The sequence below is a fragment of the Triturus cristatus genome, chromosome 3_1 (assembly GCF_964204655.1).
Source record: "Triturus cristatus chromosome 3_1, aTriCri1.1, whole genome shotgun sequence".
Classification (NCBI taxonomy): Eukaryota; Metazoa; Chordata; class Amphibia; order Caudata; family Salamandridae; genus Triturus; species Triturus cristatus.
The window spans coordinates 7,587,403-7,614,356 of record NC_140583.1 but is presented as its reverse complement, the minus strand read 5'-3'; the positions used below and the strand labels follow the sequence as shown (position 1 = coordinate 7,614,356).

The 26,954-nt window shown below is 46.5% G+C and overlaps 1 protein-coding gene across 1 annotated transcript in view; it reads left to right on the top strand.

Annotated features, from left to right (window-relative positions):
- NUP160 (nucleoporin 160) overlaps positions 1 to 26,954 on the top strand; it is a 521,427-nt gene that overhangs the window by 58,884 nt on the left and 435,589 nt on the right. The window contains exon 7 of the mRNA XM_085646519.1: positions 15,708 to 15,866. Coding sequence (XP_085502645.1) covers positions 15,708 to 15,866 — 159 coding nt within the window. The remainder of the gene's footprint in view (positions 1 to 15,707; positions 15,867 to 26,954) is intronic.

Here is a 26,954-nt window from a genome sequence, read left to right as displayed (position 1 = left end):
CAAGGAAGCTAGGGGCGGTCCCCAGATCCCCGGGAGCCACCACAGAACTGAGCAGGAGAGTGAGTCAGGGACAAAAGGGGCACCTTAATTTGAGCCGGGGTGCCTAGGAACGCTTGCTCCAAAAATGAAGAAAACAGACATATGAGACATGGAATTGGAGGCAGAATACAATGGCAGTTTAATGAGAAGATGCAACTTCAAAGAAACCGCAGAATAGAGACATAAAGTACAAAAAACAGAATCCAGATAATCATACAGCTGTCATAATATTCTCTGTATCTCAATTAATGTACTGACAGAGAGAGAGAGAAAACACATCTATAAATGCATCATGAGAAACAAGTTACACCAAGGAAAATGTTACCTAGGAACACTCACGTTTACTCTTAGAGCAAGCATTCCTGCAATTACAATACAAAATCTTTTAAATGCAAAAGTAAAGAGAACAATGGTTAAACATAACATGACATTTCATATAGGTAAAATAGAATAAGATACTTCAAGCAAAGCAGAGCAAGAGATTTTAAGCAAAGGAAGACAAGAGCTCCCAGCTCTTGGGGAAAACCTGCACTGCCTGTTAACCTACATACAGACGGCGAGGTAGTCCGTCGATATCTGTGGGTGCTCCTTTTTATATCATTTTGTGGGCTCCTTTGCACGCTACATCTACCTACGTATGCTACCCAAATGCTTCGACTGCAGATTTTACCAGACATTTCGTCATTTACCCACTTAATGCTGACAATGGACTGGGTGAAAAGGTCAGTCTCTCAGGCCAATCGCTTATCGTAAGTTCCATAGAGCAAGCAGAAAATAATGGGTATTGTACGGGAATTCAATATATTCATGTATAAAATCTCCTCAGTTCTCCTAACTTGACGCTCTGCGGTTGCCACTTCCTTAAAAGCGGGAAACCTGCCCAGGACGCAAGTACCAGTCCAGGATGCAGCCTACTGTATGTCGACAGCTTCAGGGGGATGTTGAACTTTGATACCGAGCACGGAGCACTCGGGTAGGGTGGGGGCTACTAGTTTGGATCAGAAGGCCTCGCAGACCTGCCTTCAGACTGCTATACACTAAAATTGCAGAGCTATGGTCAATTTAACAAAGAGGCCTACATATTGAACAGAAGGGCCTACACAGGGGTTTTATGCTGGCTGAGTGGTAAGGATGTCTCAGGATAATTATATAGCAATACAGGACCCGCTGGTCAATTTAATACGGCCTACAAATGCAGCTGGCAGGGCAAGGACAAGGGTCTCATACTTCAGGTGTGGACAGAACGGGCCAGGGGCCCCCTGTGATACAAAATCTACCCTCCTTCAAGGCTGTGGCAATGTAATAGACCATTGTGGGCAGAAGGAAGAGGCAATGGTAGTACAACCATACATGCCAACAGACCCGATTCAGCCAGGAAACGTCCAATGTTTTTAAGCTCAAATGGGCTTTATTTGATCTGTCTCCTGTCTACAATATCCTCTTTTTCAATGTAACTCAAAGGGGAAAATCAATACCCCAGTTTTTTTTCAAAATCTCCCTCTTACCAAGTTCAAAATGTTCGCAAGTATGGTACATTGGATCATGGAAGGAAATGGGATAGGGACATGGACTTGGATAACAGAGGACAGGAGGGACATGGAGAGGTGCACCAAACTGACCCTGCAGGGCAGGCATCAGGGTTTGCAGCAGCACAATACACCACACAGGGCATGCAGGACGGGAGTGCAGCACAACAATCCATAGAAAGCAAGAGGGAGGGGACAGGACCATGCACATGGACAACAGAGAACAGAGGGGCAAGAGGCAATGGTAGCTAGCTGACCATAATGGACAGACAGGAGAGAAAGCTGCAGCATAACAGACCATAAAGGGCAGGAGGGACGGATCAGGGGCATTACAATGGAACAGACAAGCCAGGAGGGAGGGAGTAGGGCTGGGGGCAAGGGGGCAGGGCAGGAGCAGCAAGATAGCCATGGAGGTCAGGCAGTGGGCACTAGAAGCAAGACACACCATGTAGAGCAACAGTGAGACTGTGATGGCATACACACAGACCATGGAGGGAAGGTGGGAGGGGGTCAGGGGCAGCTAACCGACCACACAGGGAAGGTGGGAGGGGCCATGGCAGCACAGAAGACCATGCATGGCAAGTGGGAGGGTTAGTGGCAGCACAATGGCTATGATGGGCAAGAAGGAGGGTGGAGGGGCATGCACAAAGGACAATGGAGGATAGAAGGGAGGGTCAGGACCTGTGCACAGACAAGAAAGTTCAGGGGAAGGGACCTCACAACAGACCACACGGGGCAGGCAGGAGGAGCAGTTGCAGCACAACAGACCAGGGAGGGCAGAAGGGTGTGGCAGTACAATGGACCATGTAGGACAGGAGGAAGAGGATAGGGGCATGGCATGTGGACAGGCAGGGTGGAGGTGGCAGGGACAGGTTACAGTCATCTGACAATTCTAGGCAGGTGGGAGGGGAGTGGCAGCTCAACAGAACACTCAGAGTAGATAGGAGTGGCAGGTCCATGGGACATGGTGGGCAAAAAGGATGGAGCAGGGGCATGCACAAAGACATCGGAGGGCAGGGGGAAGGAGAATAGGGGCAGCAAGCTAAGCACAGAGTTTAAGCAGGAGGTCAATGATGGGGCATAGAATTGGGCAATGGAGGGCAGGAGGACTGGACTGGTACATCATACTAAATTGAGGGCAGTGGCAGCACATCAGACCATGCATGGCAGGAGGGAGGAGGCTAGTCCATGGATTCACACAACAGAGGATAGGGAGGAAGGGGATGGGGCAGCAAGCTAACTGTTCAGAGAAGGCGGGTATTAGGAACTTTATTGTTTTTAAAACATTGTGTCTGTGCGAACTACTTAAAATATGAACAAGTATGCAGCATAATCTCACTTTTATTCAGGAAGAAGAGGACGTTTGTGACTGTGACTCCGGGCTCACTTGGCAGAAACACCCCCTGACCCTCCACCCCCTATCGCAAAATGTAATGCCCGTGAAAAGGGTAGGTGAACACAGTGTTATATAGAACATAGTCCTGAGAGCACGATTGAAAATGAAAACTAGATATAGTGTATGGTATAAACTATGCACCAAAAAGTGTGATATAAGATGAACCGGGCGTGAAATATAATTTGCAATACATTGTGCGCAATGACAGATTCATTGGAGAGCGCGAGATAGCACAGGCACTAGCGCGTGCTATGCGATATGCGCCTTGGAGTGTAATATGCACAGGGCAGTGTTGTGTAACCTAACTAGTCTCTAAAGTTGTAATATAAAATATGTGCTGGGGAGTGTAACGTTGCATATGCACTGTGACAAAGATATGGATCCCAGATTGTAATATGTATGGCATAGCACTGTGCGTTATAACATAGGCATCGAGAAAGGCACGTTAGATGGGGCAATATAACCCGTGCGAAGACAAGTGTGGCATGACATATTCACGGGGTGGTGTTACAGTGCACATGGGCTAGAGAGTGTCATAGCATATGCACTAGCTAGTGGAATACAACACAGAGGTGTGTGGCACTCGGCAGGCAATGGTGGGTGTAACACAGCATTGGGCTCTGTCAGGAGCACGCTGTGACTCTCAAGTGATGTTCGTCCCCTTTCCAGAGAGTAAAATAAAAAGTATTACACATCCGGCAGTGGATGTGTGTTTTATTAACCGTGAGGGGGGTTTCTTGCATAGTTTTGGTCGAATTTTTGTCGAATCCCCTTTGAATGGCTTGGTGTGCATGTGTATTAAATGTGCCCGTCAATAGCTACCCATGTTTGTATAAATAAACGACAAGGGTGTCTACCAGGATTAGGCACGGTAGGGCATCAGACATGTCAGAGCTTCACTAGTGGTGTAAATACATTCCACGTGGATTCATTGCATGCATAGTCGCCTTTTAATGAATATCACGCAAATCGTCATGGTGATAGGTACGTACGGTTTGTCCAGCATGTCCTAGGTGTGTCTATAAATATATATTTTTTAAAAATAATAAAAAACAGTGGCCGGCCCTGGGGATTGGGGTCAAAAAAATATAATTAGGAGACTGGCCCTGGGGGATGGGGTCATCAGGGCCAATAAATTAGAATAAGAAGGGGAACCAAACAGCCCCCCTTCTTAAAAAACTAAAATAAATAAAAGACTGGCATCGTGCCGGAGGCCATGCCCCCTCCGTGCAGCACTCTGCAAACGCGCCCCCAACAGGCATCTCCAGTATGCGCCAGGGAGCTGCGCTGCAGCCAGGTGTTCTGAGGCCAAGCCCCTTTTTACACCTCTCTGCAACGCAGCTCTGTGGCGCTTACTGGAGGTACCTAGTGGTCTAGTTTGACCTTAGGGACCCTTAGGATTCAGGGGGACTCTCAACTTAGAACAGCCACAGGGCGCGTTTACACAGTGGTGAAGGGAGGGGACGGGGCCTGAGGTGACGTGTGCAAACACGCACTATGGCATGTTTTAAATTGGGGATATAATTTCCCTTCAATACTGAGGGCCCCTGGGGGCTAACTAGCCCACCAAGTGCTTCCAGTAAGCGCCACTGAGCTGCATTGCAGAGAGGTGGTCCAGGCCGTGCCACTTTTTACACCTCTCTGCAACGCAGCTCTGTGGCACTTACTGGAGGTACCTAGTGGGCTAGTTGGACCCTAGGGACCCTCAGGATTCAAATGAACTTAATCTCCCAACTAAAAATGGACACAGGGCGTGTTTACACAGTGGTGAAGGGAGGGGACGGGGCCTGAGTTAATGTGTGCAAAAACGCCCTGTGGCCTGTTTTAAGAGGTAGTTTTAATCCCCATGCCCTATGCCCTGTATGTAGGTGTTTTCACTGTATTCTAAGTGTCTTTTAACATAGCACTGGCTCTAGGACTGGTTAGTCAGACTCAGTTACCACCAGTATCCGTCTGAAAAAGTTGAGGGTACAGGATGATTTTGCAACAAGGCTTCTTTCTGCTCTTCTTTTTGTTCTTTCTGCACGTTATCCTTCTTCCTGCACTTATCTTCGTATTTGAGGACTTCTGTTGCTTCTTTCTGCACTTCTTTTGTTTCTTTCTGTGCATTTTTTCTTCTTTCTTCACATGTCCTATCTCTGTAGGCATAGTTAGAAATTAGCATTTAAAAAACCTTTGAAATTCACTGAAAAAACCATGGGTTTCACACACGTTATAGTTAGGAATTAGCATTTAAAAAACCTTAGAAATTCAATGAAAAAACCAAAGGTTTCACACATGTTATAGTTAGCTGGACATTTCACTCGTAAAAAACCATTGAAATTCCCCCGTTATAGTTAGTTCAGCTAACTATAACTCGCGCGCCCGCAATGCACTACTGATGACGTCACATATTACATCACTCATGACATGGTCACTGACATCACTCATGACATCACTGATGACATCTCAAATGACATCACGGATGACATCACTGATGACATCATCCAGTGAATGTGTGTTTTTATGAAAATTATATATTTTTTATATTTATGTATATCTCAAGGTCAAAGGAAGAATAAATGGGTATATAAGTGTCTAAATGGATACTTTTTTTTGGAATTTTTTTTGTGTAACTGACTGTTTAAGTGTATCATAGTGAATACATGGCTTACTGAGTAATCTTTAAATATTTAAATATCTGTATCAGTTTCTTACTTTGTGTATAAGTGGCTGCATGGGTTGGTGAGTAGCTACATGAGTGTCTATATAGGTTATTAGTTGGTTTTTTATCACTATGAGTGTCTGAGTTTCTGTATGGTTCGGTGGGGGGTATTACTTAGTGCATAGGTGCATGAATGAGTGACTCACTGTTTGTATGTGTTGAATACAGCATGTGTGCAGGACTGTATGGGTGGATGAGTGTGTGCATGGGTGTGTTAGTGAGTGAATGACTGTCTCAATAGTGTCTTTATGAGTAACTACATATGTTTTAAACTAGTATATGTGACTATTGGTGTATATAAGTGAGTATATGTGAGAGTGAGAGATTGGAAGAGTTCCTGTATGAATAAGTATGTGTTTCTATAAGTGATTGTTTAAAAGAGTAAGTATATGTAAGTTTCTGTAGAAGTAAGTGTGGTGGTGTGTGTATAACTGTATATGCAAGTAAATGGATGATTGATTCTTTATTAGCATGAGTGACTATGTGTGTGAGTTACTCTATGGATGAGTGGCATTGTGTAACGGGATGTACAGGTGTATGAGTACATATGATGAGTGAGTACATGTATGAGTGACTGTAGAGGACTGTTGGTGAATTACTGTATGTGTATGTGGTTCTTAGAATTACTGAATAGGTTGTTGTAACTGATATTGATATGTTTATTATTTTGAACATTTTAGTTTCTATTTTTGAATGTGTGTTTCAATGGTTATATTAGGGGGAGAGGAGGTCTGCCACTCTATCACAAGGATGATGTCATCAGTGATGTCATTTGAGATGTCATCAGTGATGTCATGAGTGATGTCAGTGACCATGTCATGAGTGATGTAATATGTGACGTCATCAGTAGTGCATTGCGGGCGCGCGAGTTATAGTTAGCTGAACTAACTATAACGGGGGAATTTCAATGGTTTTTTACGAGTGAAATGTCCAGCTAACTATAACATGTGTGAAACCTTTGGTTTTTTCAGTGAATTTGCAAGGTTTTTTAAATGCTAATTCCTAACTATAACGTGTGTGAAACCCATGGTTTTTTCAGTGAATATATATATATATATATTACTAAACGCACGCTCCTAGTCTCTTTATGAGACTAGAGGTCAAAACACATAAGTTTTGCAGCGTGAATCTTTCTGGATTCACTATGCTGTGCATTATTCCGCGATCTTGTGGTTGGGTCCGGATTCGTAGTCTTTTCTTTGTTTTTTTTTTTTTTTTTTTTTTGTAGCCCAGGTGGGCGGCGACGACCCACCATTTGGTGCACCTCCCGTGACGTCGTCGTACTTCCTGCGGAAGTCCCACCTTTGGGGCGCCATCTTCAGATTCTTTTTTCCGCCGTTGGGTCTGGATCGTCATCGGGAAGCTCCAGAATTACAATCGAAGGAAGAAGGAAAAGCGAGTTTCGTCGATAAATATCTACGAAGATATCACAGGAAAGGAATATATTACATCAGGAGCGCGAAGAAGGAAGTGTTCCGCCTTTTTCTTCGACGCCCTTGGAGAATGCGCACTCAGAGGCCCTGAGCGCAATGGACAAGACGCCATTCAAGTTCTGCCCTAACTGCCACCACAAGTTCGCGCAGAAGGACCAGCATCCGGTCTGCAACCTCTGCCTACCGGTCGACCACCAGAGCAAGGACTGCAACGCCTGCTCAGCCTTTGCGCCGAAGACGCTCCGGGTGAGAACGTCAGAGAAGAGCCAACGCCAGCATGGATGGCAAGGGTAAGGCCCCGTCGCTCTACGATCTGGGCCTCTCCACAGACGATGAGGACAACGTCGCAGAGGGACCCGAAAACTTCACGGTCGTAGAGACCGACAAGAAAAATGAAGACGAGGTAAGAGAATCGTTGAGCTCAAAACACCCGAAAATGCCTCAAACCCGAGGGTGACTCGAGAAAATCTGAGTCAAAGTCCACAAAGGGAGCCCCGGCGCCGAAAACTTCGACGACCAAGGGGGGAGCCATGGACAAGAGGCCGAGCGGATCCTTCGAAAAGGACTCCCTGGTGCCGAAATACGCCGAAAGGCTAGGTTCGTCGAAGACCACCCATGAAACGGGGCGCTCGACGCAGAAGGACAGGCCGGCGTTGACGCAAGTTCCGTCGAAGAGGCCCGCAGTCGACGCCGAAAGCATCTCTGAGATGGAGAAAAAGAAGAGGCGGCTCGAGGCCGAAATGGAGAGCATCCTTCAGAGGAAGGAGTTCGACGCCAAGATGAAGGAATTCAAAATTCCAACGGCTCCACTGACGAACTAACGATTTCGACACCGAGGGGCTGCCGAGAGATATCGAAGAGGAAGACGAGACCTATTATGAGGGCGAAGCCGAGGAAGAAGACGAGCAGTCGTTCTACAGCTCGGCGCCATCAACCAGCCACGAGATTGAATGGCAGGATCTCGACACCGAAAACCCCGAGGAGCCCGTGGACACGTACCCTTCGAGGCCTTCGCCGCCCGACAACATTGGGGTGTACAATATGGTGGTCAGGAGCGCAGCGATAGCCTTCGGCGTGAAACTGGACGAGGAGAGGCCGAAAGCAGATTTCCTCCTCGAGACCCTGCTCCCCATCCAGACGAGGAGCCAATTCCTTCCCATGCTACAAAGTGTGATGAATCGGGGAAGAGAGGCCTTTAAGGAACCAGCGACTTGCCGTTCGATCACGCCCAGGACGGAGAAGAAGTATAAGCACTCTTCTCTGGACCCCCCTTACATCAAGGGTAGTATCACTGCCGACTTCATCATAGCTTCCACGGCCAGGAGAAGGGCCAACGTGCCAGCAACTTCGGGGCCACCACCTGATAAGGAAAGCAGGAGGATAGACCTCACAGGAAGAAAGGTCGAGAGGAACGCCGCAATGCACTGGCGCATGGCGAATTCCAATGCACTTCTCAATAGGTACCAGCACTGGGACGAGATGGGGGAGCTAGTAAAACACCTCCCCGAAGAATACGCCAAAGGGCCTCCCACCTGGTGGAAGAAGGTAAAAACATCGCCAACTGTTGTATAAAGACGGCGTTGGACGGGGCAGAGACTTCGGCAAGACTAATGGCCATAGGGGTCACCGAGAGAAGACATGCATGGCTAAGAATCTCTGGATTCAAACCGGAGGTGTAGAACAACATTCTTAGCACCCCCTTCAATGGAGAGACACTGTTCGGAGCAACAGTAGACGAGAAACTCACCTAGCTGAAAAAAGAAAACGAAACAGCGAGGTCCATGGGGGCCCTACAGCTCAAAGGGATGAGGAGAGGCAATCCCTCTAGGAGACCCTACGGTCGGGGAGGAAGCCAGCAGGGAGCGTCGCACCAGATGTTCCAGCAGGGTCAGCAGGGTGATAGTCACGGACAACAAGGTCAACAGAAGCAAAACTGGCAGTACCAAGCTCTGGGCCAGTCCTTTCGCGGGAGAGGGAACGGACGTGGCCAGAGGAGGAGAGGGGGTGACCAACCCTCATCAAAGTGACTCAGTACGCAGGAGGACGCCTACCCACGACATACCCCCAAGGGTGAGGCGCAATACAGTAACATCAGGGGGGAGAGAAGAATCAAAAGCCTACGAGCATCCAACACCAGTAGGCGGAAGACTGAGGTTCTACCTTCAGGAGTGGCGGCGTATAACCACAGACAAGTGGATACGGAACGTCATGCAATACGGATACTGCGTGGATTTGATGAAAACACCTCCAAACAGAAGACCAAAAAGAAGGCAGAGATCGGCTCAAGAACTTGCCCTACTCAGAGAAGAAACGCTGAAACTACTAGAAAAAAGAGCCATCGAGGCAGTGCCGTTCAGAGAACGGAACAAGGGGGTCTACTCGAACTACTTCGTGGTCCCGAAAGTAGACGGAAACCTCAGACCCATCCTGGACCTGCGATACCTAAACAAGTTCATCAGAACGCAGAAGTTCAAAATGACTTCGCTGCAGGAGGTGCTGCCCCAAATAAGAGACGGGGACTTCATGGTCACCGTGGACCTCAAGGATGCCTACCTGCACATTCCAATAAACAGAAGACACAAGGGCCTTCTAAGGTTCAACATCGACCAGGAGCACTAACAATTCACAACCCTGGCCTTCGGGCTAAAATCGGTGCCAAGGGTTTTTACAAAATGGCTGTCGGCAGTCGCGGCCCACCTACGAAGGCAGGGGATCCATGTCTACCCCTACCTAGACTGGCTGGTCAAGGCAAACACACACGAGAAGTGCGAGAGACACGCAGCACGCGTGACAGACACTCTGACGAACCTGGGGTTCTCGATACACTGGGGGGAAGTCATCGCTGGAACCGGAGCAGGTGAAGATTTTCCTGGGAGCAAAAATCAACACCCTAAACAGCACAGTGGTGCCCAGCGACAGGAGAACAGATGCCCTACTGAAGGAGACCCGTCTCTACCAGAAGGGGCGAGCTCTGACAGTGAGGTCAGTGAGCAAGATGATGGGGATGATGGCGTTGTGTATCCAGCTGGTGCCGAATGTACGCCTGCATATGAGACCATTCCAAGAATGGCTACAACAGCAATGGTCACAAGCAAGCGGAAGTTGGGAGGATCTAGTGGTTGTTACGCACGCAGTGCAGGAGGAGATGACTTGGTAGAACAGAGACAACATGACAGCAGGGAGAAGCCTGACACCACCAATCCCAACAATGACCATGACCATGGACGCATCTCAAAAGGGATGGGGAGCGCACATGGACAATCTCAGTGAGGGATCTGTGGGCTCCAGCAGATGCGGTACGCCATATCAATTACCTCGAATTGAAAACCATCCTGCTAGCCCTGAAGGCATTCCAGAGGCACCTGTACAACCAGAGTGTGTTGGTTCAAACAGACAACACCACGGCAATGTTCTATATCAACAAGCAGGGGGGGACACAGTCGTTCCCCCTCTCCTCTCTGGCACAGGAGATTTGGAGATGGGCCATACCTCTCAGGATAGATCTACTGACAATTCACCTTCCAGGGAAGGACAATGTGGAGGCAGACTGGCTAAGCAGGCAGACCTCGGCATCGCACGAGTGGGCGCTCAATGGCCAGGAAACGGAGAAGCTTTTCCAGAGATGGGGAACTCCCACAATAGACCTGTTTGCAACACGCCAAAATGCAAAATGCCAAAGCTTCGCGTCCCGGCAACCAGATCAGCAATCCCAAGGGAATGCCCTATGGATAAGCTGGTTGAGGACATTTGCCTACGCCTTTCCACCGATACCCCTGTTGCACAGAGTGCTCGACAAGTGCAGAACCAGCAACATGACTCTGATCCTAGTGGCTCCGCAGTGGGCAAGGCAGACATGGTTCTCACAAATTCAAGAAATGGCACAGGGCAATCCCCACAGGTTCACGAGAAGAAGGGACCTGCTCTCCATGCAAAACGGAGAGGTCCTGCATCCGGAGCCAGAGAGCCTCAACCTGGCGGCATGGCTCCTGAAGACCTAGAGTTCGCTCACCTTAGATTGCCTCCTAGCACTATGCGGGTGCTGCGGGAGGCAAGAAAACCAACTACACGCAAATGCTACAGCACAAAATGGCAGAGATTTACTATGTGGTGCAGGAAGAAGGGGCTGCAAAATAGAATGACAAGAGACTCAACAGTTCTGAGGTACCTCACACACCTTCTAAAGAGTAACCTCTGCTCGAGCTCCCTAAGGGTACACCTAGCGGCGATCGTAGCCTACACCAGAGGAGAGAAGGGTGGAAGTTTCTTCACTTTGCAGGTTGTGAAGGGATTCCTGGAAGGAGCCAAAAGAATTGCCCCTCCTAAAAGGTTGCCGCCGCCAGCATGGAATCTCAACGTGGTACTGACGGAACTCATGAAGGCACCGTTTGAACCCATTCACAAGGCCTCACTGCAAATGTTGACTATGAAAACTGCCTTTCTGGTGGCCATAACCTCACTACGTAGGGTGAGCGAGCTTCAAGCACTAACGCTACAGGAACCCTACATTCAGATTCACAAGGACAGGGTAGTCCTGAGAACAGACCCACACTTAATGCCCAAGGTGGTGTCGGCGTTCCACATGAACCAGAGTATTCAGATACCGAGTTTCTTCCAAAACCCGACTTCGAACGCAGAAAGGGCTCTACACACTCTCGACGCTAGAAGAGCGGTGATGCACTACATTGAGAGAACGAAGGAACTCAGAAAATCAAAGCAGTTGTTTGTGTCCTTTGCTACTAGCTTCATGGGTAGACCAGTGACTAAGGGCACCATCGCAAGGTGGTTTGCCCTCACTATTCAATTCTGCCACAAACAGGCTGGACAGGAGCTAGCAGAGGGGCCTCAGGCTCACTCCACAAGGAAGAAGGGGGCAACCGTTGCCTTCCTGGCGAACACGCCCATCCAGGACATATGTCTCGCGGCAACTTGGGCATCTGTGCACACGTTCACGAAACACTACTGCGTGGACATTCAGATGAACAAGGAAGCACCGGTTGGACAGAAGGTGCTTCAGCACATTTTCAACGACCAACGCTCATCTACCACCCAGCCGCCACAGAACTAGGAAAACCGCTACAAAGTCTATGCATAGTGAATCCAGAAAGATTCATGCTGCAAAACGAATAGTTTCTTACCTGTCGGTGTAGTTTTGCAGCTTGAAGATCTTTCTGGATTCACTAGCGAACCCACCCACCTCCGCCAGGAAGATGAGGCTGGAGGAAGAGGGGGTAAAATGGAAAAGATCAGAAGGAATGAAAACGTACAGAAAAATGGACATGAAGGATTAATCAATAGCCTAGGGTAAAAAAAAAAAAGGGAAAAAAGAACCCGAAGATGGCGCCCCAAAGGTGGGACTTCCGCAGGAAGCACGACGACGTCACGGGAGGTGCACCAAATGGTGGGTCGTCGCCGCCCACCTGGGCTACAAAAAAAAAAAAAAAAAAAAAAAAGACTACGAATCCGGACCCAACCACAAGATAGCGGAATAATGCACAGCATAGTGAATCCAGAAAGATCTTCAAGCTGCAAAACTACACCGACAGGTAAGAAACTATTCGTTACACTTCAATAATCACAGTAAAATAGCACAAATACACGTCCGGCCCTTGGGGCGAGCCAAACCATATACTAAAATAGTGGTATAAGAACCACGACTTAACTAGACACAAGGCCTAGAGCCTGTAGACTCCTTGGGACCCCAAGGAACCACCCAAGGTAATGACACAGGGGACCCATGGGGGCCGTGTGTGAACACAGCCGTGAGCTCCCATTAGCTTCTATGGGGAAAGTCACGGTTAGATTTTTAAAGATTAGGGACACTTAGAAATTAGCCAGGCCCAAACCCTTTTGGACTTAGGAAGTTCTAGGGCTAACACCCACGTGAGCACCGGAGTACTCGAGTTACCTCACCCAGGGAAGCCGGGTGCATAGGTGTCTATTGGTGTCGGGTCGCGTTGTCGATTTCAATGGGAGCTGGCGAAGAAGTGCTGCTGTTGTGAAGATGTGAAGTGTCCGAAGAGATCCAAGCCTGGATCGAAGATGAGAAGAACCTGAAAGCAGAGGGGACAGAGTCTGGGTCACTAGCCAGTGACCAGGAAGGCGATGGACAGATGCCCACCGATGTCGGGTGATTTCAGGTGAAAGAGGTGAAGCTTCAGCCACGAGGACCAGGAGACGACCAGGAGCTGGATTCGAGCTGTCCCACGAAGGATGTCGAGTGCTGCAGCGTCGGTGCCCGGATTGGACACAACAAGCCTTGGCAACAGCAACCCACGCAGAAATTCAAAGTTACCCCCTCAGAGACCCACCAGTCAACAGACCAGGGATTGCAAAGGGACCTCGAGATGAAACACAAAATGGCTGCCCACGGGTCACTCGGAATGACAAGGCCGACAATCTTCGGTGGATTCGGTGCTCGAGGTGGGAGCTACAAGTGAGCCCAAGCACGACTTCAAGACGTCGAAATCAATGCACTTGCAGAAATGCACGGTGACCAGGAGTTCCGGTACCACACTACTCACGAGGGCTGCGGGTCTCAGCTTTGCTGGGGACTCGGGTCGGCCTCTGAGATGTCTGGAAATCCTTTTCCTGGCCTGCAAATACTTTTGAGTCCGGCGGGAGCTTCGGAAATGCAGACCGGCAAATTGCTTTGTTGGTGCCTGCCAAGCAGGGGAGTCACTCCTTGACCCCAAGTGACATTGCTTTAGTCCTCTGGTCTTGAGCAGAGCGTAGAAGGTCCAGGATTCGGCTTCCGAGTTTCGTCCAGGGTAATCTAAAATTCTGGTTACAGATGTTCCTTACTTATACCTAAGGAAGGGGTTGGACTAGCTCTGGGGACCCACCTATGGGACGGTTTGGAAAGAGGGGTGGCTACACCCATTTCCTTTGTCCAGTTTTGTGCCAGAGCAGGGGCTGGAACCCCCTGAACCGGTCTGAGCTGGACTATGCACAGGGACACCAAATGTGCCCCCAGTGCAGGACTTCAAAGCACTCCTGGAGTGCTCCCACCCAGCCCTAATCCACTAAGGCCTGTCTGGGAGGTGGTAACACCTCCCTGTGACAGGAAACCGATTGTCCAGGCCTCCCCTGCCGGAGTTTCGGTCAGCAGTAGGAGGCCAGACTTGTGTCTGTGGCTGCAGCATCCATTTTGTGATGCCAGGCCTCTATTAAGTTTCTACCGGGTATACCAGTGCTGCCATGTCTCTCCCTCTAGTTACTGGTGTGGGGGTATGATTCCAAGGTGTTTGACACCAAACACAGCATATTTCCGTGCAGTCAATTCAAAGTTAGCATTTACTGTTTGGTTATAATGCACTTAAGAGTATATGGTCAGGCTGTACTACTGACCACCCCGGAGAAGGGTCTCCGAAGGCTGTAGAGGGACTCAGCTCATGCCTGGTCACCCCCTCACATATAACCAAGCACCCTGCCTTCAGGATTGATAAGGACTGCCATAGGGGTGACTGATAGGTTTGTATGTGCAGTATATGGTGACCTATAGTGAACCTATATCTCATTAAGAGGTGCCTGCACCACCTTACTCAGGCTGCAGTAGCAGACCTGTGGTGTCATTTTGGGTGGCTTTCCAAGGGTGGCATAATACATGCTTCAGCCCCAGGTAGGCCTCTGGGGTACCTATGCCCTGGGTACATAGTATACCATATACTAGGGACTTATAAGGGCTCTCCAGAGCCAATCTGAAGTGTACCAAAAGTACATGCAATCAATTTAGAGAGGAAGCAGCTAGGCTGGGGCCCCTGGATAGCAGGGCCACAGCCAGACTAAAGTTGAAAAACAGTGAAACAGCAAAAAGTGGGGGTAAACGTGAAGCAGATCCTGCTCTACTACAGGAATAGGCAGCAGGTTGTGGATTAGATTATGTGGGGGAAAATGGTTCATATGTGGCCTGTCCTGGGCATGCGTGAAGGGGCCAGAAGCACATGGGAGAAGGTATGGGCTTGGGGAGGCCTCCTCTGGGTTCTGTGGCCTGTCCTGGGCATGCGTGAAGGGGCCAGACGCACATGGGAGAAGGTATGGCTTGGGGAGGCCACCTCTGCATTCTGTGGCCTGCCCTGGGCATGTGTGCAGGGGCCATAAGCACATGGGAGAAGGTATGGGCCCGGGGAGGCTTCACTTTAGTTCTGACGTCCAAAGTGCCTTTCCTTCTTCCTTCACAATGTGGTTGAGTAGCAACCTCTACTGGACAGAATCCCCTTCAGTAAAGAAATTGTGTTGTACTAGAAGTAAAAGGGTAGCCGCAGTAAGCAATGTTGTTTTACTTGATGTATAGGCATAGCATACCTACAGCATAACTGATGTGCTAATCATAGCTTTACTGTATGCATGGGTTTCAGTGCATAGTTTATGGTACATATGATGTATGGGGTTCTTCTCCATGCTCTACGTGCTGTGCTGTAGTGTACAGAGACAGTATATGCAATGTGCAGAGTGCATAATGCGTAGTATACAGGGGAAGGATACTATACGGTATACATGATATACAGATCCGTGCCCATACACATTACAGCACACCTAGGAATACATCCGAGTACGTTCAGTGTTGTATACAAAGTGTGGCGTTGTGTTTACGATCTTCCTTCCCTCAACAGGACCAGATGTGCCTTATGGTGGCTGACATGCTGGAGTTTGTGCCTGTGAACAAAGAACTGAGACAGACTGCTGGCACTGGCCATAAGCTGCGACTCGCGTTCTCCCCTTCGATGGGGCTCTACCTCGGAGTTTACATGCATGCACCACGACGAGGACAGGTACAGTAGCAGCAAAACAATAGTAAATGTGTATTTGGTGCAGAGAAACTGTGGTAAGATGTCAGCTGTCTATTAATCCATAGTGCTGAAGAGTTTGCAGTCTTGCTCCAATTGGAGATAGCCTTAGTTAAAGCTTTTTTTGTTTTTTTTTATTAAAGCAATACAACTTTTACCAGACAAATTTTTAAATAAGTAGGCTACTCAAAGTAACCTTCATTAGCTTCAGATCCGCATCTCCGATTACTCTGAGGAGCTGTTTGAGATCGAACATTTTATACAACTTCTACAATGCTTTTACTTGTTTTGATCCAGTAGAATGTGCAGCAGCTCGTCATCCGACACCTGGAACATGGCACAGGTTCCTGAGGGACCTTAAGAGACTGAGCTTGACTCAGAGGGGTGGCACTACTGATTCTATACTTCCTTACCGCGTCGAAGGACCATGCTGAACTTGTCTCCTACATGGTTCAACATCGTAATCCGATGGAGTTCATATCCACCCTCTGCACTGCTCCAGACTGTGGGGCAAACTCTGAGATTAAGTATCATTAGACATGAGGCATACAGCAGCCTTCGCATTAGCATGTGTTTGTGGTAAATAAAATTCCTTTACCGGGACTGAATTTGATACAGAATCATAATAAAATAGCTCAGTAAAATGAGAGGCAGAATCCGTGATATTAGAGGTTCGGAATGGGCTTTATTCCAATAATCGATTATAATCGGATGCTCCAAGTTCCATCACCACGGGGGTTCAGGAAGTGAAGTACATACTTTATTGACAAGAAGTAACTTTTATAGTACATACATTACAATGAAGCGAATACAGTAGGCGTAACAATTGATAAGGAAATTGACGTTTTACCTGCGTAACCGAAAATGGGTGTAATAAGGAGTAAAAAGGAACATAATTGGTTATGATGTCATACATAGGTGGATCTATAAGATAATACTTGGCATAGATGCGCGCGCAGCAGCATGACGTGTAATTGACGTGTAACTAGGGGGTGAAGGGGACTTGACATTAGCTCTACATGTGGAGACGAAAAGTCTGGGGGGTCAAGTCAACCTAATCCCAAATCATATCTAACATCCTATGTTTAAAGAACTATGTTATCCACAAAAGAAGGACTCTCGGACAGAATCTATTCTATACTGACTGTGCGTGCGTGTACAAGCGTCTAAGTGTCTACACTGAATGCGAGGGGGTAGGAATATTCCATGGTAACAGGGCTATGAATTACTTGCATGAGGACAGAGAAGCCGGGCCTTTTGCTTGGTAACTGGAAGAATGTTTACTTAAACTACTAGGCAGGAATGCATCGGCTGAGGGGGAAGCAGATAATTCGAAGGTGAAATACAGTTCTTGGCAGAGAATAGGCTGATGTCAGGCTTCGTGAGCCGCGCAGAGAATGAGACAAAGTTCATGGTCACAGATGCAGGCTCAGACTGGAGCTTTCAGAGGCAGAAGGCAAGAGGAGTTTGATGACAGAATCAGGGCCTACTTGCCTGGACTGTAAAATGGCATAAGTGAACCATATAAAGCCAGTGGCCTTTCATATTTAGGAATGGAATATCCGGCCTATTCATGGCGGATCTGACAGAGGACATGTTGACGGTGGATGCACATGTATTTGCGTCTTCATAACTGGAACTGGAGGGAACATACATGTACTTGTGACATGCACATAGAACCGTTGGGGTCCAAGATAGGGGACATAACTGACCAGGAAAATCCACATTTCCACATTCCCTCCTTGTCCCCTACTTGCCCTTCAAGAGATATCAATCTTCATCAATCCATTGATCTGTTCATATAGCATCATTTGTTCTTCTTTCTTCTTCCGTGATCTTGAATGAAATCTTGGTGGTGGAATACACGATGTGGCACACAGACCACAAATCGCTGGTCCACATTGTAGACATAGACAGCAACTGAATAGTATGAGAAGGCCAATACCTAGGAAGGATAAAACTCTCCATCCCCAGGCTGATATCACACTCCAAAACCAACTGGACCAAGTCCAAGTGCCTGGGTTCTGGTGTATCTGGTTTACAATCTTATGAAGGCGAGTGATGGCTTTATATACAGATGGCGAATTTTCTGGTATGAATACGCAGCAGCTTGATCCGATGACCCTACAAGCTCCGCCCCTATCAGCCAGGATGACGTCAAGGACAAGACGATTTTGAAGCACAACAATCCGCATAGCAGACTGCTCTTCTGTTAAATTGCCTAGGGCGGAAATAGTCTCATTCACTACTGCTTCAAGGGTTCTAGTTAATCTACGTATCAGCTTACTATTACTATTAGTAACAGTACCTATATAGGGAAAGATGCCTTTATTAAAATCTACATACTTGTCCCATGCCGTCTCAGTGTAATCGACAATGGGGAGATCTCTCCGCTCTCTGTTGTGTACTAAATGAATATTTCTGTAATAATCAGGAGGAGCTAGAAAAACAGGTGGCAAAAGGAATGCAATGTAGCAGGTACCATCCCAATCTGGAGGTAGACGCATATATGCAGTCTGACCACATATAAAGTAGGAGTGGCGAGAAGCTCTAAATGAAGATTTGCCTTGATCACTGAATTCTACTATAGTAGTGCATTTACTATGGCCCATGTGTATGGAACCAACCTTTCTTACACACAATTCACCCTTCGCTGGGAATACTGACATGGTGGGTAAGACTAGTTCAACTTCGGATACGACATTTAGAATCATGAGATTAGGTGTAAAATTACCTAATCCATATACTTCATTTTCTAGATCAGTTCCTGTTCTTTTGGGGCGACCCTCCTTGTCAGGGTAACAGACCTTGAGTAAAACTAGGTTCAGGTTTCCCCATACCCAATGATCTTGGTAAACTGCTGTGTCCGAGTCTATGGAATTGATTAAACTAAACCATGCTCCACAGGAGCCATTATGTGTGAATGGATGTGGAAAGAAAGGCAGGACTCCTTCATAATTCTGATAGGGAGGGAGTCGGCCACACACCCAACAATTGGTGGCATTACTAGTCTGATGGGAATGATGTAACATACTAATGAAAGTATTATTGCGCAGCGCAAGTCTATAAGACAATTCATGCGGAGGTAAGTCACTAAAAGAATGTTCAGCAGTAACATTATAAACATGTCTAGAAATAGGGTAATATATGTGCAACAACATACTTGTAATAATTATTAAAAGACTCAATAAAAACAGAATTAATAATGTCCCTATACAGTGGCTACGCAGTGATTTACAATACGCCTGTCGTTTCAACATTTTTCGCGACTGTCCATGATTCAGGTCTAGAGGATACATGTCAGGGACAAATTCAACCGCTTCACCTTGGAGAGGACTTAAACAATCAAATTGTCTGACGTTCTAGGCCTCAATTTTACTTTATAGAGTTCGGTTTCAGTCTTTTCAACCAAAGGAAGTTTTGAATCAGTCTGTGAGGGAGTGCATGGCACAATGTCTATATCCGAGGATAGTCCATGAAATTTCTTGATATGACTTGAATGAATCCAGCCCTTGCGGCCCTCGATCTTCACGGCTGTCCTTGTGGTCAGCAGGACCAACTTGGGTGATTTCCACCTGGGCTCCAGCTGAGTCTTTCGGTCGAAATTCCTCACAAAGACAAGATCACCCGGAACAACGTCATGGGGTTTCACCTCAGTGTTGTCGGGAAAGGCTGCAGCTACCTGTGAACGACAAGATTGTAGTGCAGACATCAAGGAAGCCAAGTAATCTGTCAGCATATTACAGTCAATATCAGTTATTTTGCGTGGTATAGGCGTCCCCCACATATTCGGTGGTCTGCCGAAGATCACCTCATACGGGGATAGCCCTGTTCGAGAGTGTGCTACCATTCTCATGTAAAAGAGTGCAACGGGTAACGCTACTACCCAGTCGACACCTTTCTCTCTGCATATTTTGGACATTCTGATTTTCAATATCTGGTTATGTCTTTCTACGAGACCTGCTGCCTCGGGGTGTCGGACACAGTGGAATTTCCACTGATATCCTAACAGAAGTGAAACGTGTTTCATTAATTCGGATGAGAATGGCTGGCCGTTATCTGAGTGAACAACACGTGGTAAACCGTATCGTGGGAAGAATTCTCGAACCAACTGTTTGGCAGTAGTCGGGGCAGTGTAATCTGAAACCGGGTATGCCTCTGTCCAACGGGACAGAGCGCAGACAACTACAAGAACATATTTGAATCCTCGACATCGTTCCATCTGGATATAGTCCATCTGGAGTATTTCAAAAGGATGATGAGGAGGATGAAATCCACCCTGTTCTACGGGAACGCTTTTTCCTGGGTTAAACTGACAACAGATCATACAGGTACGGACCTTTTGTTTTGCTGCTGCTCGTAAATGTTTATTGAACCAAATGTGTTGAATGCTGTCTAGCATAGCTTTTTCTCCTAGATGTGCTGGACTATGTATAGTGTTAATTATAACTTGGACCATTGAATCAGGAAGGAACCACACAGACTTTTCCTTCATTATCCATCCTTGGTCCGTTTGGATCCCTCCTAATTCAGTCCATTTCTTTATTTCGTCTGGTGTAGCATGTGTCTGTATGTCAATTACGTCAAGAGTAGGATCTTTAACTGTCATACAATGTGTCGGTGTCGGGACTATTGTCTTTGTCATGTCGGGGGTTTGAGTTTGAGCAGTCTGTTTAGCTGTTCTGTCGGCTAGATCATTGCCTTGGGAAATGATATCAGTAACCTTCGTATGAGCCTTACATTTCATAATTGATATTGCAGTGGGTAGATGTATTGCATTTAATAAGGCATGAATGAGGGGTCCGTGCTGAATGTGGGCACCGTGGGAAGTTAAATAACCTCTCTCTCGCCACAGCACGCCGAAGTCATGTACAACTCCGAATGCATAACGTGAGTCAGTGTATATGTTGACTTTTTTATTCGTGGCTTGAATACAGGCTTGTGTCAGAGCGATGAGTTCTGCGGCTTGAGCTGACAAGGTATTTATACGATTAGTTTCAATGACTTCAGTATCTGTTGTGACTGCGTAAGCGGCCACTAACTCTCCTGTACTTGTTCTCATGCATGAACCATCTACATACAATGTCAGGTCTGGATCTGATAATGGGACATCGGTTAAGTCTTGTCTGGGTTTTGTCGTTATCGTAATAACTTCAATACAGTCATGGGCTAGTGGGTCTGTTCCGATTACTGGCAAAAGTGTGGCAGGATTCAATGTGTTACAGCGTCTGATTTCTATATGTGGCTGAAACAATGTAAGTTCATATCCTGTAAGTCGCGCTATAGTCAAGTGTTGTGTTTGCGTTCTATTCACAAGAACCTCTACTGCATGTGGTACTTGAACTGTCAATGGATGTCCTAACACTATGGCATCGCTTTGTCTGATTGCTAAGGCTGTCGCTGCTACTGATTTCAGGCATGCAGGCAAAGCCTGAGCTACGGGATCTAATGTACTAGAAAAATAAGCACATGGTTTGTGTGCTCCTGCTTGTTCCTGTGTGAGTACTGACAAGGCAGTACCTTCGCGTTCTGTAACAGAGTGTAAACTGTTTTCTGTAACATGGCGTTGCTAAAACGGGTGCTTGACATAAAGCTTTCTTTAGGCTTTCAAAAGCTTGTGTGTGTTCCTGAGTCCAAGGGAGAACAGTCGGTGTGGCTGCCTCCTGTGTGGTTAACTGAATGAGTGGTTTTGCTAGAAATGCGTACTGAGGGATCCACTGCCTGCAATATGACGTGAGGCCTATGAAAGCTCGTACTTCCTTTTGTGTCTTGGGTATTGACATGTTAGCTATTAACTGAATGCGGTCGGGTGTAAGCTGCCTTCCCTCCTTGGACAGCGAGTGTCCAAGGTAAACAACTCGCTGGACACAGAATTGCAGCTTAGAAGGGGACACCTTGTGCCCCTTTTCGGCTAGAAATTGTAAAACTGTCAGTGATGCTGTTTCACATTCCGGTTCGCTTCTCGCGGTGATCAGCAGATCATCGACGTATTGAAGCAGGGCAGTATTAACTGGCATGTGGATACTGTCAAGTTCTCGTTTCAGTGCTTGGCTATAGATGCTGGGGCTTTCTGTAAATCCTTGAGGTGCGCGTGAGAATTTAAAGCTACGCCCATTTAAACTAAATCCGAACAAATATTGACTTTCCGGATCTATTGGGACGCTGAAAAAGGCATTCTTAAGATCAATTACAGTAAAGAATGTTGCTTCGGAATCAATAGCTGTCAATAATGACGAGATATCTGGAACCACAGGAAATTGTGGCACAATGCATTTGTTTAACTCGCGCAGATCAATAACCAATCGATATACTGGCGGGGCTGTGGGATCTGTTCGTTTAAGAACCGGAATTATCGGTGAATTACATACATTGGAGTCTGTTTCTACAACTACTCCTTGGGCAATTAGCTCGTCAATGATTTGTAGTAAAGCCACTACAGCATCTGGTGGTAACTTGTATTGTCGCATTCGTGGAAGCACCACTCCTGCCTTTAGTGTGACTCGATATGGTGTAATATTCATGCAACCAACATCAGTAGGGCCTTGTGCCCATACATGTGTAGGTAAAGTCTGCAGTCGGGGATCCATGTCTCTAGACACATAGTGACCTTTAAAATCACGTAAAAACAACCTTACTCCTTCCGGGGAACAACATATTATGGCTCCTAGGGCTTTCAGAGTTTTTATTCCTAGCAAGTTTTCTGGACACGATTTAGTAAGCAATACATCTGTAGTTCGGGTCAGAGGTCCTATCGTAAGTGGAAGAGGCTGTGATACTTCATTAACAATAGGTTTTCCTGAAAAACCAAGGGAAATATTCTGAGAGCCTGAGAGGGGTGCCCCTGGAACTTCACTACGTTTTATAGTTGTTCGACTTGCCCCTGTATCGAGTAAAAATTTTCTATCTTGACCTAATAATTCACTATGTACATAAGGTCCTTCTTGATCTACAGGAATCTCGATAAGGGGTAAGTCAACTTCCCTCTCTAGGCTAGTTCATGCGTAACGCTGATACTCAGGATATTCATACTGTGCAGTCTGATACATTTGTCGTGTTGTGGTCTGTGTGGCAGCAGCAGGCAACGGTGGTGCAGCTGGCACAAACTGTATTGGCTGTTGTGCGGCTGGCATGGCCTGGGCATGCTGCATAGCTCCTTGTTCATTCTGATCTTGTCTTAGTGGCCGTGATCTTTCTTGTGTTTTACCTATGGCGATATTATGTTTTAAAACTGGACAATCGTGTACGTAATGACCTGTTTTTTTACAATAATTGCATGTCCCTTTTACAGGTCCTGCTGAATCGGAATGTGTCATACCCTTTTTATGTCCTTCAGCTGGAACTGTCTGAGAAACTAGCATTTTCATTTTCGTGTCTTTCATGCGTCTTTGTTCATGTTCTTGTTCCTCTCTAATTCTATTGTGATGGTACTGTAACATTTGTAACATTTGTGTTGGAGTGTTACCTTGCCAGGTACTCTCGAATTTTAATACTCTATTCTTTACTGGGGGCAGGGTATTTTCTACTAATTTTGTTACAAACAGATGCGGGTATGATTCGCTACTTGCTTTTATGCCACTATTTATACCAAAACATTTCTCGAATCGGGCATAGTAATCACTAGTGTCTTCATCTTGCTTCTGTTTACAGGCTGAAATTGTACCCCAATCTTCCTTTTTCGTAGTTAATAAACGTGGCAGTACCTGTACTAGTAAACCTGGTAGTGCTTTAGTTTTGTCCCCAAGCCCCGAACCTGGACCTCGGGCCCTTTCTTCTGCTTCTAATGCTGACCATTCTATCTTTTGGTCTCCTACCTCCCACTCTTTTTCCTTGAGTTTCTCATAAATGCCAGCAGGCATCAACACCTTTAATATTGTCATAATGTCGGGATAGGTATACTCTCCCATGAGTAACATGTCTTTAATTTCTCGGTGAAAACCTGCTGGATCTTTGTCATGACTGGGTACCACTTTCTTCATTTGTAACAGTTCTATTTTTGATATGGGCGTATATACAAATACGCGCCTAAACTCGTTGTCCTCGCCTTTTATTGGGTGCACTTCTCGTAAGGGATTCTGTCTATCCATGTGATACGTGGTTCTTTCCTTGCCGGGCAATGAGACATGCTCTGAGCATACAAAAAGAAAATACTGCTTTCTTGATACTAGAATTTCTTTAATTAATTCAGTACCTGGACCTCTCCATTTATTCATAAGCAATTCAGTCAATATGTCAGGTAAGGGACCAGGGTCCGAATGCTGACTCCGATATAGTATAATGAGTTGTTGAATCATATAAATCCCAGCTAACCTCTGTTCATCTGGGGTGAGATTCAAAAATGTGCGTACTACTGTAGCATCACTATATTTTCCGGGACTGTCCACCCAATGGACAGCTGCCCTGGCTAAATCTTGTTCATCCATAGAATCGAGAAAATGATAACCCCTTCGTTCTCGGAGTAGTTTGTCGGCGGTTTGGAACGAATGCTCGTTAGACCTTATATTAATTATAGGTATTTGGAAATTCTTGTTATTGTCTGGACATATCGGACGTATTGAGTCAGTATGACATCTAGTCTGATCCCTATTACAAGATCTTCCTCTACCTACATAGGCTATGGTGTCTGACTGTCCTGTGGGCAGTCCTGACCCTTCTTCCTCGCTTTGTTCGAACTCGTCTGCCTCTAATCTCTCTTCGTGTAGGCGTTCTATTTCTTTACGGATCTTTCGACACATGGCTATTATACAATTTTGCTTATCGTGTCTCCCTTCTGATATATTCTGGCTCCATCTTGTAAGAATTTGCATTGCATCCGGGTCTACCCCCGGTCGGTCTTGATTTCTGATCACACAGTTTATGAGGAAACGTAACAGTTCCCCCTGTATCTCTACTTTCTGGTATTCCATAGCTCTGTTAATACATTCTGGATCTCGCCCTGTTTGGACAAAATGGTATATTTTGTCTAGATGCGCAGTCATTCCTGGTAACTTCGCTAAATACACTGCGGCTCGTCTGATACGTAATGATGCCAGGATCATTTCGTCCTCTTTACCGGTCACCGGGTCATATCTACAATCTATAAGAAGTTCCTTAAGCGCACGGTCACTTACGAATTTGGGTGTACGTGAATGCGCTGACTCTTGAAAAATAAGTTTATTTATTCTAGGTGGCGTAGAAAAAATATTGGTAGCACCTCCCGTGGCCCCATCTGGGGCGTCGGGTGTGAAAGGATTCGTCGAACGTGACATAGCAACTATAGGTGTGGACACAGCTATAGAAGTAGCTGTAGGAACAGATGCAGAAACGGATGTGCTTGCCGGAACTTGTGACTCGATCTGTTGCTGTAGGGATACGGGTGCTGGATCTTGGCGTTGGACCTCCCTGGTATGCGGTCTATGTGGGGCGGAATTAGCATACTCGGGAGCTACGTCATCTAAATATGAGGAAAGAAAAACATCTTCTGCGGTTCTAGGATGCCCCTTAGGATGTACCTTAATTGGGAATAATGGGGGTGGCAAGTCTTTCGGTATCTCTGGAGTAGCCTTAGGTAATCCTTCGGCTAGAAGGGGATACATACCATTCATGAGGGCATTTCTTTGTCTATCTACTTGTTCTGATTTCACTCGGATACCTTCCTCAATTAATATATTTTCTCGATCTTTGTTTGAACTCTCTTTACTCTTCTCTTCCTGTCTACGTGCTTTTTCTGTACGTCTATGAGATTCTTTACGCCATAAGTCAACGGCGTCTTTCTGTGACTGTCTGACTTTCCTTTTCCATAACTCTTCCTCGACTTTCATGATGCATTCTGCATCCCAGGTCCCCGCTGCGGGCCACCTCTGACTTTCTGGTAATCCCTTGGTGTAGTCTACCCATAAATCAAGAAATAATATAGCGTCTAAGCCATGTTTGTGATACATGAAGTGCCCTGGAGTATCCCTAGGAGGAATAGGGACGGCTTCTTCGAGTACCCCTTTTCTAGTGGTGATCTGTCTTAATTTCGAAAAGAGCGGCATATTGACAACTGATCAGATACTTAATCTTGAACACACTTAATACAAAAGCACACTAATGAACAACCATTCATACCACAATATGCAGGACGTTTAACACATTAAACATTAAACATTAAACATTAAACATTTTTAACCTTTAAAATAAACAACAATGATGATCGTCTGCATAACTAATCACCAAGCATAATTCTTGACAATAACTAGATACTTCGGAATACTTGATATACTGCTAAACAGTACAGATACACTGCTAAAACAGTGCAGACCGGATTTGTGTACCCAAACCCGTCTTGATCGGCACAACCTATGTGCACGTCAGAAATGCCTCCCCAGTAATGGTACTCACCGGGTAGCTTCGGAAACGGAAGGCCTCGGTAACTTGAACTTGAACCGGACTGGACTCGACTCGTCGGAAACTGGGCTTGACTTCGAACTGGTGGGTCTCTGTATACCTCGGATCTTGCTCTCTCAGCTAGGCTCTGGTCGGGATACTTCGCACTTCTCACCGCCTCGTCTGGGTGTTGATCGCAGTCTCAGTTGCCCCCGCTTGACCGGAGGGAGATACAGGAAATCCTGCTGGTACGCGTAATTGTCCGTCCAGCTGTGGCAGGAGACCGGGCCTACAACTCACCGCCGGCGCGTGAGATGAGAAAGTGTCCCTGTTCGGGCGCCATCATGTGGTAAATAAAATTCCTTTACCGGGACTGAATTTGATACAGAATCATAATAAAATAGCTCAGTAAAATGAGGGGCAGAATCCGTGATATTAGAGGTTCGGAATGGGCTTTATTCCAATAATCGATTATAATCGGATGCTCCAAGTTCCATCACCACGGGGGTTCAGGAAGTGAAGTACATACTTTATTGACAAGAAGTAACTTTTATAGTACATACATTACAATGAAGCGAATACAGTAGGCGTAACAATTGATAAGGAAATTGACGTTTTACCTGCGTAACCGAAAATGGGTGTAATAAGGAGTAAAAAGGAACATAATTGGTTATGATGTCATACATAGGTGGATCTATAAGATAATACTTGGCATAGATGCGCGCGCAG